This window comes from Dromiciops gliroides, chromosome 4, assembly GCF_019393635.1.
Source record: "Dromiciops gliroides isolate mDroGli1 chromosome 4, mDroGli1.pri, whole genome shotgun sequence".
NCBI classification, from domain to species: Eukaryota; Metazoa; Chordata; class Mammalia; order Microbiotheria; family Microbiotheriidae; genus Dromiciops; species Dromiciops gliroides.
In genome coordinates, this window is record NC_057864.1 from 167,522,246 (window position 1) to 167,534,844 (window position 12,599).

The following is a 12,599-nucleotide window of genomic DNA, read 5'->3' on the forward strand; positions in this document are numbered from 1 at the left end:
TTAAATTCACTTTGTCTAAAACTGAATTATCTTTTCCCTCTGGACTTCATCCAGTATTCTTATACCTTCATTCCTTCCAGTAGCTTAAGTTCATAATATCAGCATTACCCTGGACTCCTCATTCCCCCTCACCCCACATATTTAATCAGTTGCCAAATCTTGTTATTTCTACCTTCATGGTATCTTTTATATGTGACCCCTTTTACTCACAGCTACTACCTTAGCGTAAACACTCATTACTTCTTGGCTAGATTATTGCAATGGCCTCCAAACTATCTCAAGTCTCTTCCTATATTGTAAACACTGTGGCTAAAGTAGTTTTTAAGCCCAGATCTGACCGTGACTCACCTCTTCAACTAATTCCAGTAGCTTCTTATTGCCTTTAGGATCAAATATAAATGCCTCTGTTTAGCTTTTAAATCTAGCTAGCGTAGGTACAGTTTGGCCCTAAACTATCTTTCCAACGTCACTGGACACTACTTTGCTTTCTATCCTTTGCAATCCAAATGGGCTCTCTTTGTGCTTCATACATGACACTCCATCTCTGTGCCTTTTTGTAGTAGTTCTTTTATATTTCTAGATGCATTTCTTCCTTACCTCCATTTTAAAGTCTTCTCTTCCTTTAAGACACAGCTCAAGGGCTGTTTTTTTTCACGAAGCCTTTCTTGGTCCTCCTAGCTGCTAAGGTTCACTACCACTTTACCTTGTATTGGACTTCTTTGGATATGTATTTGTATTGAACAAGTATATATAAGTTTTTATTATCTCCCCCACCCTTGTTCCTTGTGAGTTGGGATTGCATCAGCTCTTTATATTTGTATCTAGCTCCTAGCACCCACTAAATACTTGATTGACAAACAACCTCTCTCCTCCCTTTGCCCTGAAGGATAATATAATTAACTTATCTGCCTAAGAGTAATTTACAAGATTTTTGGTCGATGATTTGTCTTTTTGCCTTTTTTTTCATCTAGGAATTTCATTTCTTAGGCTACGCTTACTATATTCATTTAGTAAAAATAAGCACAATTCACTATTTTCATGTTATAATTATTGCTGTAAGTGAATACATAAAAAAGATAGCAAATATTTATTCATATGATGTATTAAATGCTAAAATTTTGAGTTCCTGAAATAAACTATAGATTCAACCTTTTTCAGTGCTCCCCTTCAGCTCCGAGAACTGGTAAACTGTCGTTGGGCAGAAGAGGTTACCCAACAGCTTGACACCCTTCAACTTTGTAGTCTCACCAAACATGAAGAAAATGAAAAGGACAAGTATGTAAAATCATTTCGGGGGAAAACTTTGTTTTTGTTTTGTTATTAACTTTATTAATAAACATGAACATTTTAGTATACAAAGAACAAAAAAGAGGATTCTATATGAATTCTCTGTTAAGTATAGGTTTTTAAGTATACTAAATTTTACATTTTAGTGATAACATTGACTGGTTTATATTGTCTTCTGAGCTTTTTTTGGTTCTTGTATATACTTTAAAATGTTTTATTAACATCCCTTTCTTTTTTAAAAAATATGTCACCACTTATTTGTGTTACCTGCCTTTTTACAAATAAATATCAAAGCAATTCATGTTGTCACTGAAAGATTTCCCATTCTGTACTTCTAGTTCATCTCTCTGTTTTGCTAAGAGCATGTATTGTAAGTAGCATGATTAATCATCAGCCTTCTGAAGTCATGATTGTTTACTGCAGTGATCAGAAAATATACTATTTTCAATTACTATTTGTAATGAAAGGTAACTCCCAAAAGTATATTTTAATCTTTTTGTGTTAAAATGATTCTTCTATTATATTTCTAATCTTTTTCTAATCTTTTTCAAGACACTAATCTGATTAACTCATTTGTTGATTGTTAAATCTGAATTAGTCCCATTCTTAGTACAAATATAGGTAATACCACAGCATTTAATTTTGGGGGACTGTGTGTTTGTGTAGAGAGGTAGCATGATGAGTGGCTAGAGAATTGGTCTTAGAGTGAGGTTGACTAGGGTTCAAGTCCCACTTCTGACACATACTGACTCAGTGCCCCAGGGCAGCTCTCTATAGAGCATCTAAGGTATAGAGCATCAGAGGCAGATCTGCACTGGTAAAGAGAGTTTCCAGACTGGCAGTTCCCTGCTGCTACTTTGAGAAATATTTCTGGCTGGGACAGTGGTCATAATCGATGGAGGACCCTGTGGTATGCATACATTACAGGAGGGTATTTTTGTTGTTGTTGTTTTTGCTTGGAAGGGAGTCTAGGAAAGTTAGAGAACTTGGGTCTCTTGACTCTTAGAAATTATTCTTTAGAGCTTTTATAAATTCATGAATTCTTATAGAATACTAATGCTAGCTAGCATTTCTATAGTGCTTTAAGATTTATAAAACACTTTAGAAGTATGATCTTATTTAGCCTCATGAGGCAAGTGTTTTTATTATCCTCATTTTATAGAAGAGGAAACTGAGGCTGAGAGAAGTTGTGACTTGGGTTTCATAGCTAGTAAGTGTCTGAGACAGGATTCAAACTCAGAACTTTCTGGAAGAGTGGAATAAATTGCAGTTGCTAGCTGTTGGTATGGAGGTTTGTAAGATTACCATTTTAGAGCTGGAAGAGACCAGAAATTATCTTGTCAAATTTCTTTCTGCCTTCTCAGAAGGCAGGAGCATTGAATTCTTCTTTTTTTTGGGTGGGGCAATGAGGGTTAAGTGACTTGCCCAGGGTCACACAGCTAGTGTCAAGTGTCTGAGGCCAGATTTGAACTCAGGTCCTCCTGAATCCAGGGCTGGTGCTTTATCCACTGTGCCACCTAGCTGCCGCCACATTGAATTCTTTCCAAAAATATTGTCTGAACTGAAGTAATAAGATTTTTTGTAGGTAAAGAAAGGCTCAGGGTAAAAATTAAAATGGGGGCAAGTTATTTAATCTCTCTAGTGCAGGGTGGGCCAAAAGTCATGAAGGGGTTTCAATATTTAATAACTTGTTGCTTTTAATTTATAATACTATAGCATCACATACAGTATATATAGGAAATGAATTTATATTACGTGTGAAAATCTCATAAATGGAAAAAAACAAGGAAAAAGTAATTCAAAAAGTTATTAAAACTTTGTGACTTTTGGCCCACCCTGTACAAGTTTCCTTAACTGTAATATTAAGATCCTCAAAGTAAGTACCTTCCTTTTCTAAGGTTATAATGTATCACATACCCTACCCTGAAGTGATGTTACTTCTTAATAGTGTCTTTTTATCCTGACTCTTCACGCAAAGGCCTTTTAAAAGGAATGAGTGAGACTTTGCAATTTTTTAATGTTTCTGCTTCTCATCCTTCCATGCCTCTGATGCTTATTGGCATTTTGTTTGCTAAAAGATACATGCAGACACCTAAGAAATGTCATCGAAATTTCTATATTTTGAGAGAAGTTCTATATAGTTTGAAAATCCAGCTCATGCCTTCATTTGAAAAATAATTCATTTACTATTCAGACTGCAATTAAATATACAGAAACACACTTACTCAAAGGTTTACTGAATGTTCACTGCTTTACTAAGTGAAATGTTTGTCCTAAAATACTAAAGTAGAGTACTTCAGAGAGAGAGAAGATAGAATTACTTTTTATATTTCCCTTGCTAATGCAGCATTGTATCAAGGCAGTTAGCCACATTTATGTGGATTACTATGTGCCAGCTCCCTTTCAAACAATATTTATTTATATGCATGCTCTGTGTATTTATGTATGTATATGTGTGTTTGTGTGTGTGTATATGTATAGACACATAAGTGAGCTTGTAATCTATCCAGAACTTAGACGTCCTTAAGCAAAATTTGTCTAAAGTAACCACCAGGTGGGTCATTGACATAGATCAGGTACACAGTATATGATAGTAAATAACCATAATAATCTAGTGTTTGATAAACCCAAAGATCTAAGCAAAAACTCATTATTTGACAAAAATTGCTGGGAAAACTGGAAAGCAGTTTGTCAGAGACTAGGCATAGACCAACATCTCATACTTTATACCTAGATAAGGTCAAAATGGGTACTTGATTTAGACATAAAGGGTGATAAGTAAATTAAGAGAACATGGAGAAATTTACCTGTCAGATATATGGATTAGGAAAGAGTTTATGACCAAACAAGACATAGAGAGGATCATGGGCAGTAAAATGGATACTTTTGATGACATGAAAGTGAAAAAGTTTTGCATAAATGGAACCAATGTGACCAAAACAAGAAGGAAAGCAAAAAACTGGGAAACATTTTTTTGTAGCAAGTTTCTCGAAAGGCCTCATCTCTCTAATATGTAGGGAACTGAGCCGAATTTATAAAAATAAATTCTTTAAAAATAAAGATAGGGGCAGCTAGGCGTCGCAGTGGATAGAGCACCGGTCCTGGAGTCAGGAGTACCTGAGTTCAAATTCGGCCTCAGACACTTAACACTTACTTGCTGTGTGACCCTAGGCAAGTCACTTAACCCCAATTGCCTCACCAAAAAAAAAAAGATAAAAAAATATCTATTCCCCAATTGATAAATGATCAAAGGACAGAAGAGACAGTTTTCAGAAGAAGAAAAAGCTATTGATAGTCATGAAAAAATGCTCTAAATAATTATTGGGGAAATGCAGATTAAAATAACTCTTGAGGTACCAGTTATACTCATTAGATTGACTAATATGACAAAGAAAATGACAAATACTGGAGGGGATGTGGAAAAATAGGTAAACTAATACAATATTGGTGGAGAAGTAACCTGGTCCAACCACTGGGAATTGTCCAAAGGGCTATAAAAATGTGCATACCCTTTGACCCAGCAGTACCACTACTAGGTCTGTATCCCAGAGAGATCAAAGAAAAAGGAAAAGGACCTATATTTACAAATAATTATAGTAGTTCTTTTTGTGGTGGCAAAGAATTGGAAATTGAGCGGATACCCATCCGTTGGGGAATGGCTAAACAAATTGTGGTATATGATTGTGGTGGAATATTGTGCAATGAGGGGGATTGTTTTAGAAAAATCTGGTATGAACTGATGCAAAATGAAATGTGTGGAACCAGGAAAACATTTTACTCAGTAACAATATTATAATGATAATCAACTGTGAAAGACTTATCAATAGATCAGAGATCCAAGACAGTTCCAAAAGATTTCTGATTAAAACTGTTTTCCACCTCTAGAGAGAGAACTGATGAACTTTGAGTGCAGACTGAAGCATACTTTTTTTCATTTTATTTTTCTTGCTTTTTGGGGGGTGATTTTGGCTAAATGTAGAAGTATTTTTTGCATGACTTCATATGTATGATTGATATATTGCTTGCCTCTTCAATGGGTGGGGGAGGGGTTGGGGGAAGGGAAAGAATTTGGAACTCAAATTTAAAAAAAATTTTTTTAAAAAGTACAGTGAAACAAATAAAAAATAAAGTGACCAGGTGATCTGAAGAATACAGATTGGGAAATAGCTCAAGCTTGGTACATGGTGGTATAGATACTGTCTATATCCAGAAATGAATAAAAGCCAGCCTAACATCTCTGTGAGATAATTATTCTTCTTCCTTAGCATTATCAACTGCTGATTATGAGGAGTTTGTCTTTTTGGTCCTGTTCCAGAAGTTGGCATGTGGGTTTTAAAGGCCTAATTAAGACCATTAGAAAAATTTATAGTTTTAAAAATTACTTTCTAGCCTATTTAATCAAAGCTATAGAAGTAGACCCAAAGCAAGACTTTTATACTATGTTCCTTAAAAGTATTTGATTTTGGGGAAAAAAATCTTATGAATTCTTAACTATATATTTCTTTTTTCATTAAAAAAAAATAGGTGTGAAAATCACCATGAGAAGCTTAGTGTGTTCTGCTGGACTTGTAAGAAATGTATCTGCCATCAGTGTGCACTTTGGGGAGGAATGGTAAGTAGAACTATTAAGTATATTATTTTTCTTGTGTATGTATTGTTTTGTCCCTCATTTAGATCATAAACTTTTTGAGTCAATAGCATATATTACTAAGCACTTCCTAGTGGGCACTCACTGGAGAATCATAGAATAGTAGAACTGGGAATGGTCTTTGAGAGGACATGAGCCTTTGCCCTGAAACTACTTGAGTGAACTTATGTAAAATAATTTTCATTTGGTTGGATCTGTGTGTTGTCTGGGCACACTAAAAGGTTAAGTGACTTGACCATGGTCACATAAACATCTAATATGTGTCAGAGGTAGGATTTGATCCCAGATCTTATCCTGAGGTTAGCTTGTTTGTATTATGGCCAGCTGCCATAATAGTAAGATATCACATTTCTGGATATAGTGCCTTCCTATTTACCCTTCCGTGTGTGTGTGTGTGTGTGTGTGTGTGTGTGTGTGTGTGTGTGTGTGTGTGTTTTGTTGTTGTTTTTTAAACCTTATCTTAAGTCCTTTTTGAGTGCTTCTATGGCCTGAGACCAATTCATATTTTTCTTGGAAGTTTTGGATGTAGGAGCTTTGCCTTTGTTATCTTCTGAGGGTATATTTTGCTCTTCCTTGTCACCAAAGAAACTTTTTAGGATCAGCATCTTTTTCTGTCTGCTCATTTTGCCAGCCTATTTCTTGACTTTTAAAGCGGGGCACTGCTTCCAGGGTGCACTGTCCTAAGCTGGGGGGGGGGGGTCCCATGAGGTATGATTTAAGGAATGGCACATTCTGCACTCCCCTGGTCTGTGTGTTTTTTTGTTTTTGTTTTTTTTTTAATGAGATATTCCATGTTTTCTTTTATTTTTTCATCCTTTTGTGTGTGTGTGTGTGTGTGTGTGTGAGAGAGAGAGAGAGAGAGAGAGAGAGAGAGAGAGAGAGAGAGAGAGAGAGAGAGAGAGAGAATATATGAATGTATGTGTGTTTGATTTTTTTGGGGAAAGATTATTAGACCAGAGTAATTGAAGGTATTGCATTAAAAACCTTAAATTTTAGGAAGACCAAGTAATGTTATGTTCCATGAGACCCTCCTGTAATTTGAATATTAATTGTGCTGACTAGAAAAACTCAAGTTCCATGGTACTTAAGTATGCTACTATCCTTTCTCATACTTTCTTGATTGGAAACATTAAAGCTCAGTTCCTACAATTTCCTCTTAAAGTTTGTGACTAAGTGTGTTCACTAAAGCAGACCATTCTTTTTATCTTTTTTCTCAGTAGAATGCCAGACAGAAGCTCATTGTCACAGAAATTTAATCATTCCAATTTCTAATTAAAAGCTAGAATTTGATAAGAAATTGTTTTTGAATTTTAACTAAAAAACTGGTTGTGTAACTACAAGTGGATGATTTTTATAGACTTCCCCTCCTTTTTTAACAGGCAAAAGTAAGTCTAAATTGATTATAAATTTATTTGAATACTTGATCTCCAAAATTGGTGTGAAAAGTGGAATCTCTTGCTTAAGTTAATCTTGTGCACTGGGGTCCTTGCTGATGATCTCAGCACATGTGAAGATGATAAGGTATTTTGTTAAAATCCAGGCCTGCTGAGTAGTCATTCATATAGGAGCCTTGATTCAGAGAAGGTGAACTTTTAAGAAAACTCTACCAGCTTTAATAACGTTAAAGAAACATACAAGGCTGAAATTTAGTTTTGAGTATGTTCTAACTTATGTCCAAAAGATAATCATGCAGAACCTAAAATGGTCTAAAGATACTTTTCTTATTTGATTTAAATAGCATGGTGGACACACTTTTAAACCTTTGGCGGAAATTTATGAGCAACATGTCACTAAAGTGAATGAAGAGGTAGCAAAACTTCGTCGACGACTCATGGAATTAATAAGCTTGGTTCAAGAAGTGGTAAGGATAGCCCTAAAAAGTCTTTATGTTCATTTATCTTCCACATAGCTGCCAAAGTAATAGGTCTTTCCATGTCTTTTGTTTAACAAAAACCTTTGAATCCCTATTAACTCTAGGATGAAATATGTACTCTCCTGTTTGGCATAAGCCCTTTTGGCTTCAGTCTACTTTCCAGCCTTATTATACTTTATTCTATTTCATGTACTCTGAGTACAGGCAAAGACCATATGGTCCACCAGAGCTAGTTATAGACCTGATCTCCATACCCTTCCTTATTATACTTATATTCCATCTCCCATCTCTGTTCCTTTGCACAGTCTGTCTGTTGTTCCTGTAATGCACTTCCTCCTTGTGCCTTTTAGAATCTCTAGTTTCCTTCAAAGCATAAGCCCTTTACATGATACCTTTCCTTATCTCCTTCCCTTGTTGTTAGTCCCTTTTCTCCCAAATCACCTTGTATTTATTTTGTATGGTGGTTTTTTTTTTTTGGTTTGGGGTCTCCCTCGATAGAATGTAAGCTTCTTGTAGGTAGGGACTGGGTTTTTTAAAAAAATTTTGAATTCCTAGTGTCTAGGACAAAGTCATACATATAGGTGCTTAATGAAGTCTGAGTTGATGGTTAAATTCTTATTCATCCTTATATTATATACCAGGTATCTTCACCTGTGAATTAAATTTCTATGGACTAAAATTTTAAGAGACTTGAAGAAGCATGTTATAATCTACAAATATATTTTAATTTAAGAACTCTTTAGTTTTATGGAAATACAAAGAGGTCCGATTATATTGAAATCTCTGCTCTCTGTCCTTTCATAGGAACAGTGGTTCTTTCTTTTTTTAGTCTAAGTGGGAAGTGGTGATTGAACCTTTAAAAATTCAAATAATTAATTGTTGGTTCCAATAGCTACCCCTCAACTCTTCCTCCATAGATAATTCTGTGGTAAGGAGATGTACTTTAGCTCTTCTGAGTTAGAACACAATACTTTAAAAAGTACTGTACTTTATCCACTAAATCTGGTTACTTGGTGAAAAGTACATAGAGTACTAGGCCTGGAGTCAGGAAGACCTGAGTTCAAATATGACCTTAGACACTTACTAGCTATGAAACCATGGGCAAGTCACTTAATCTCTATTTGCTTCAGTTTCTTCAACTGTAAAATGAGGATAATAACAACCAATTTGAAGGGTTGTTGTGAGGATCAAATGAAATAATGTTTATAAAGTACTTAGCTCAATTCCTGGCACATAGTAGATGCTATATAAATACTAATTCTCCTCTTCCACTCTCCCTTCCCCTCAAAGAATCCCTACATTGATCAGTCAACAAGCATTTATTAAGCACATTTATGTGTGGGAGATACAGAGTCAGAAATGAAACATCTCATCATGGCATGAAGGCAACCGTGGATTCCCAAAAAGATAGGCAGGTGTTACTAAGTTGAAAGTCTCAATATGGCACTAGTGACAGGCTATTGTTGAAGAACCTGGCTAAGTTTTGAAAGACTCTTATGTCTGTGTATTTGGCTACCAGGTGATGAATTTTTTTTGACCATAGAAAATTTTGAAGATCATGTACTGAAGCATGTAGGGATTGTAATCTGTTATGGTGGAGGGAAGGCCCACACTAAAGAGAGAATGCAATTTTTGAATTATTGAAGTAAGTACCATAATAAATGTATTTTATAGGTTAAATATTTGTGTGTGTGTGTGTGTGTGTGTGTGTGTGTGTGTGTGTGTGTGTATATGAGTGTGAATGTGAGAGAGAACAACAGTGTGATGCTTTTGTAAAATTTTTTGGAATTAGTAGACCTGGGTTCAAATTGCACCACTGCCACTTGTTACTTTGGGCAAGTCATTTAACATTTCTAGGCCTTAATTTGCTCATCTGGAAAATGATGGGGTTGTACTTAGATGACCTCTGAGGTCCCTTCCAGTTCTAAAATTATGATCTCGTGAATTTAAGCTCTATTTATAACATTGTTCCTATGGAAAAATGCTTACCAAGTTCTAAACAATTTACTTCCAAATGACTATAAAGTGTTCATAATTTGGGGTACTGCCGGGAGGGGGGTGGGTAAGTTAGGTATATTGTTAAGTCCCCTATTTTTGAAAACCTCACCATATTGGCAGAACATTTTTATATTGCTCAGTTGCCCATGTCTTGGAATTTGTATATGGAGTTCACTTCCCTTACTTAGGAAAAAAAAAAGCTTAATTTTCAGTTTCAGGAATATTGATATTTATTTGAAAATAGTAGTACTGAATTCTACTGTCTTCCTCCTTAGACCCAACACTACAACTCTCATTTGGAGGACCACTTCTCTTTGTTGATAATTTACCTTATTTAGGTATCCCTAGACCTACCATGTTGCACTTTGGACATCTTCTTGCCATGTCATCAAATAACTGTCTCCCCCTGCCTTCCCCTCACTTGCTACCTTTTACTCTGGGAACAATAATCAGATCAATGCTACCGTTCATGAAAAGTACATCAATTAATTGCTTTATGACACTGTTCACCAACACTCTGACTTCTTAGACCACAACACCTTTCCCTTGCTACTGCTCTACCTATATGTTTTGTCTTTCACTAATAGAATGTAAGCTCCTTGAGGGAAAGGATTCTTGGTTTTTGTTTTGGACTCTTGGTTTTATCTTAGCCCAGCACCTAGTATTTGCTAAATGCTTTTTTTTTTTCATTTGTTTAAGAGATATTAAGGGTTAAATAGGTTTTTTTGGTTTGGTAAACATATTCCTGTTCCTGTACAATTTAGTGTATTTTCAAAACTAGTTTGTAACACAGGTGAAGAGATAATAATTCATCCATGGGATTGTATAGACTGTGGTGTAGCCTTAATTATTTTATTGTATAGAATATTCTCTCAAAACTTAGGATTTCATTGAAACTGGTATTTCCTCTAGTGATATAGATTGAAACCTAGCCATGTCTATTCATACTTTTCAATTCTTTCCTGTGTTCTCCCATATGTTTACTAATTACTGCCTTTCTCAAAACCTCTCATTGTGAGGTTTCCAGTTTTAGTAGACCAGAATGAAATGAGACCCTTTTAAAACATCTAATAACTAATAAAAGGGGGTTTACTTAGCTACAGACAGAAAAGGGTATTTCACAAGGGTATAGTATTGATTAAATTGATTAGACTAGAACTTTACATGTATTTAACAAAACTGAAGAGATTCAGTGTGAGATATGAAATCAGCTTGTGCTCCAGATCAGTCATGATCTCACTTTAAAGGTTGTCACTGAAAGCATGGGAAGCATTGGAGGAGGGCAAGAAAAACTAAAGCAGAAAGAAAGCAAAAATAAAACAGAACAAACAATGTAATGGTTCCTGAATGGAGAATCAGATATGTGGGATAGTAAGTTCCCTCCTCCTCCTTCTCTCTTACTTTACCCTTCCCTTTTTTCTTTTAAGATCATAGAAAATATAACAAAGCTCCTAGGTCCTCTGTCTTATTTACTGTCCCTATGACCCTTGAAGACATTAGAGTTCTGAGGAAATTCCATATAATTACTCAAATGTATTTGCTTTTCTGTTTTTCTTGCCTCTTCTTTGCATTTCAAAATATCCTCAGTTCTGGTCTCTTCATCAGGAATGTCTATAAATTGTAAGATAAATAGACATGAATGTGTCAATCCCTTTCTGCTCTCCCCGCCCCCTGCCCCGGAAGATTACGATTAGTTTTGCAGCTTAAGTTATTTTTGGTTGTTAGCCTTTATCTTTTTTTTTTTTTAATTTTTAAATTTTTTTTTAGTGAGGCAATTGGGGTTAAGTGACTTGCCCAGGGTCACACAGCTAGTAAGTGTTAAGTGTCTGAGGCCAAATTTGAACTCAGGTACTCCTGACTCCAGGGCTGGTACTCTATCCACTGCGCCACCTAGCTGCCCCCAGCCTTTATCTTTTGCTTTTAGGAATAACATATTTCAAACTTTCCTCTCCTTTCTAGTGGTAACAAACATCCAGGTGTGGTGTGATCCTTACTGTGGTACTTGAACTCATTCTTTCTTTCTGCTTGAGATATTTTTTATTTGACCAGGAAGCTCTGGATTTTGACTAATGATGTTACTGAGAATTTTCATTTGGGGTTTTGTTCTAAAGGTGTCTGGTAGATTTTTGTTGTTTTTTTTTGTTTGTGGGGCAATGAGGGTTAAATGACTTGCCCAAGGTCACACAGCTAGTGTCAAGTGTCTGAGGTCAGATTTGAACTCAGGTACTCCTAAATTCAGGGCCAGTGCTTTATCCACTGCACCACCTAGCTGCCCCCTAGATTTTTAAAATTTTTACTTTGTCCTCTGTTTCTAATAGGCCTGAATGGTTTTTATTTGCAATTTTTTTTTGAAATATAGAATATGGAGGCTTTTTATGGTTGGGTTTTCTGATAATTTAATGCTTATTAGATTATCTAGCCTTTATCTGTTTTTCATGTCAGTTGTTTTTGATAGGAGATAATTTAAATTTTCTGTTTTTTTTTTTAGTCTTTCAATACTAGAATATTTCTTGTTGCCTCATGGAATCAAGTACAGTTAAGTAAAGAGTGGAAAAGGAAATGAAAACTTAAATGAATTGAAAGAAAAACATGTTAGTACAGGAGGTACAAAACGTTACTTAAGTAACCACTTCTATTAAGTATTTACTATGTGCCTATCACTGTGGTAAGCTAAGAAGCACTGAGAATACAAATAGAAAAAGGCACTGTCTCTGCCTACTTTTCCAGGAATTCTTATTGTGTCTAATCTGCATTTTTCTGTTAAGCTTTTGCTTATATGTTTTCATATGATCA

The 12,599-nt window shown here is 35.4% G+C and overlaps 1 protein-coding gene across 3 annotated transcripts in view; it reads left to right on the forward strand.

The window, feature by feature from the left end:
• Positions 1-12,599, forward strand: part of TRIM37 (tripartite motif containing 37) — a 122,938-nt gene that overhangs the window by 10,861 nt on the left and 99,478 nt on the right. For 2 of the 3 annotated variants that reach the window (XM_044001634.1, XM_044001635.1), the window contains exons 4-6: positions 1,159-1,275; positions 5,812-5,899; positions 7,674-7,796. In XM_044001634.1, the coding sequence (XP_043857569.1) occupies positions 1,159-1,275; positions 5,812-5,899; positions 7,674-7,796 (328 nt within the window). The remainder of the gene's footprint in view (positions 1-1,158; positions 1,276-5,811; positions 5,900-7,673; positions 7,797-12,599) is intronic. The other variant, XM_044001636.1, reaches the window with a different exon arrangement.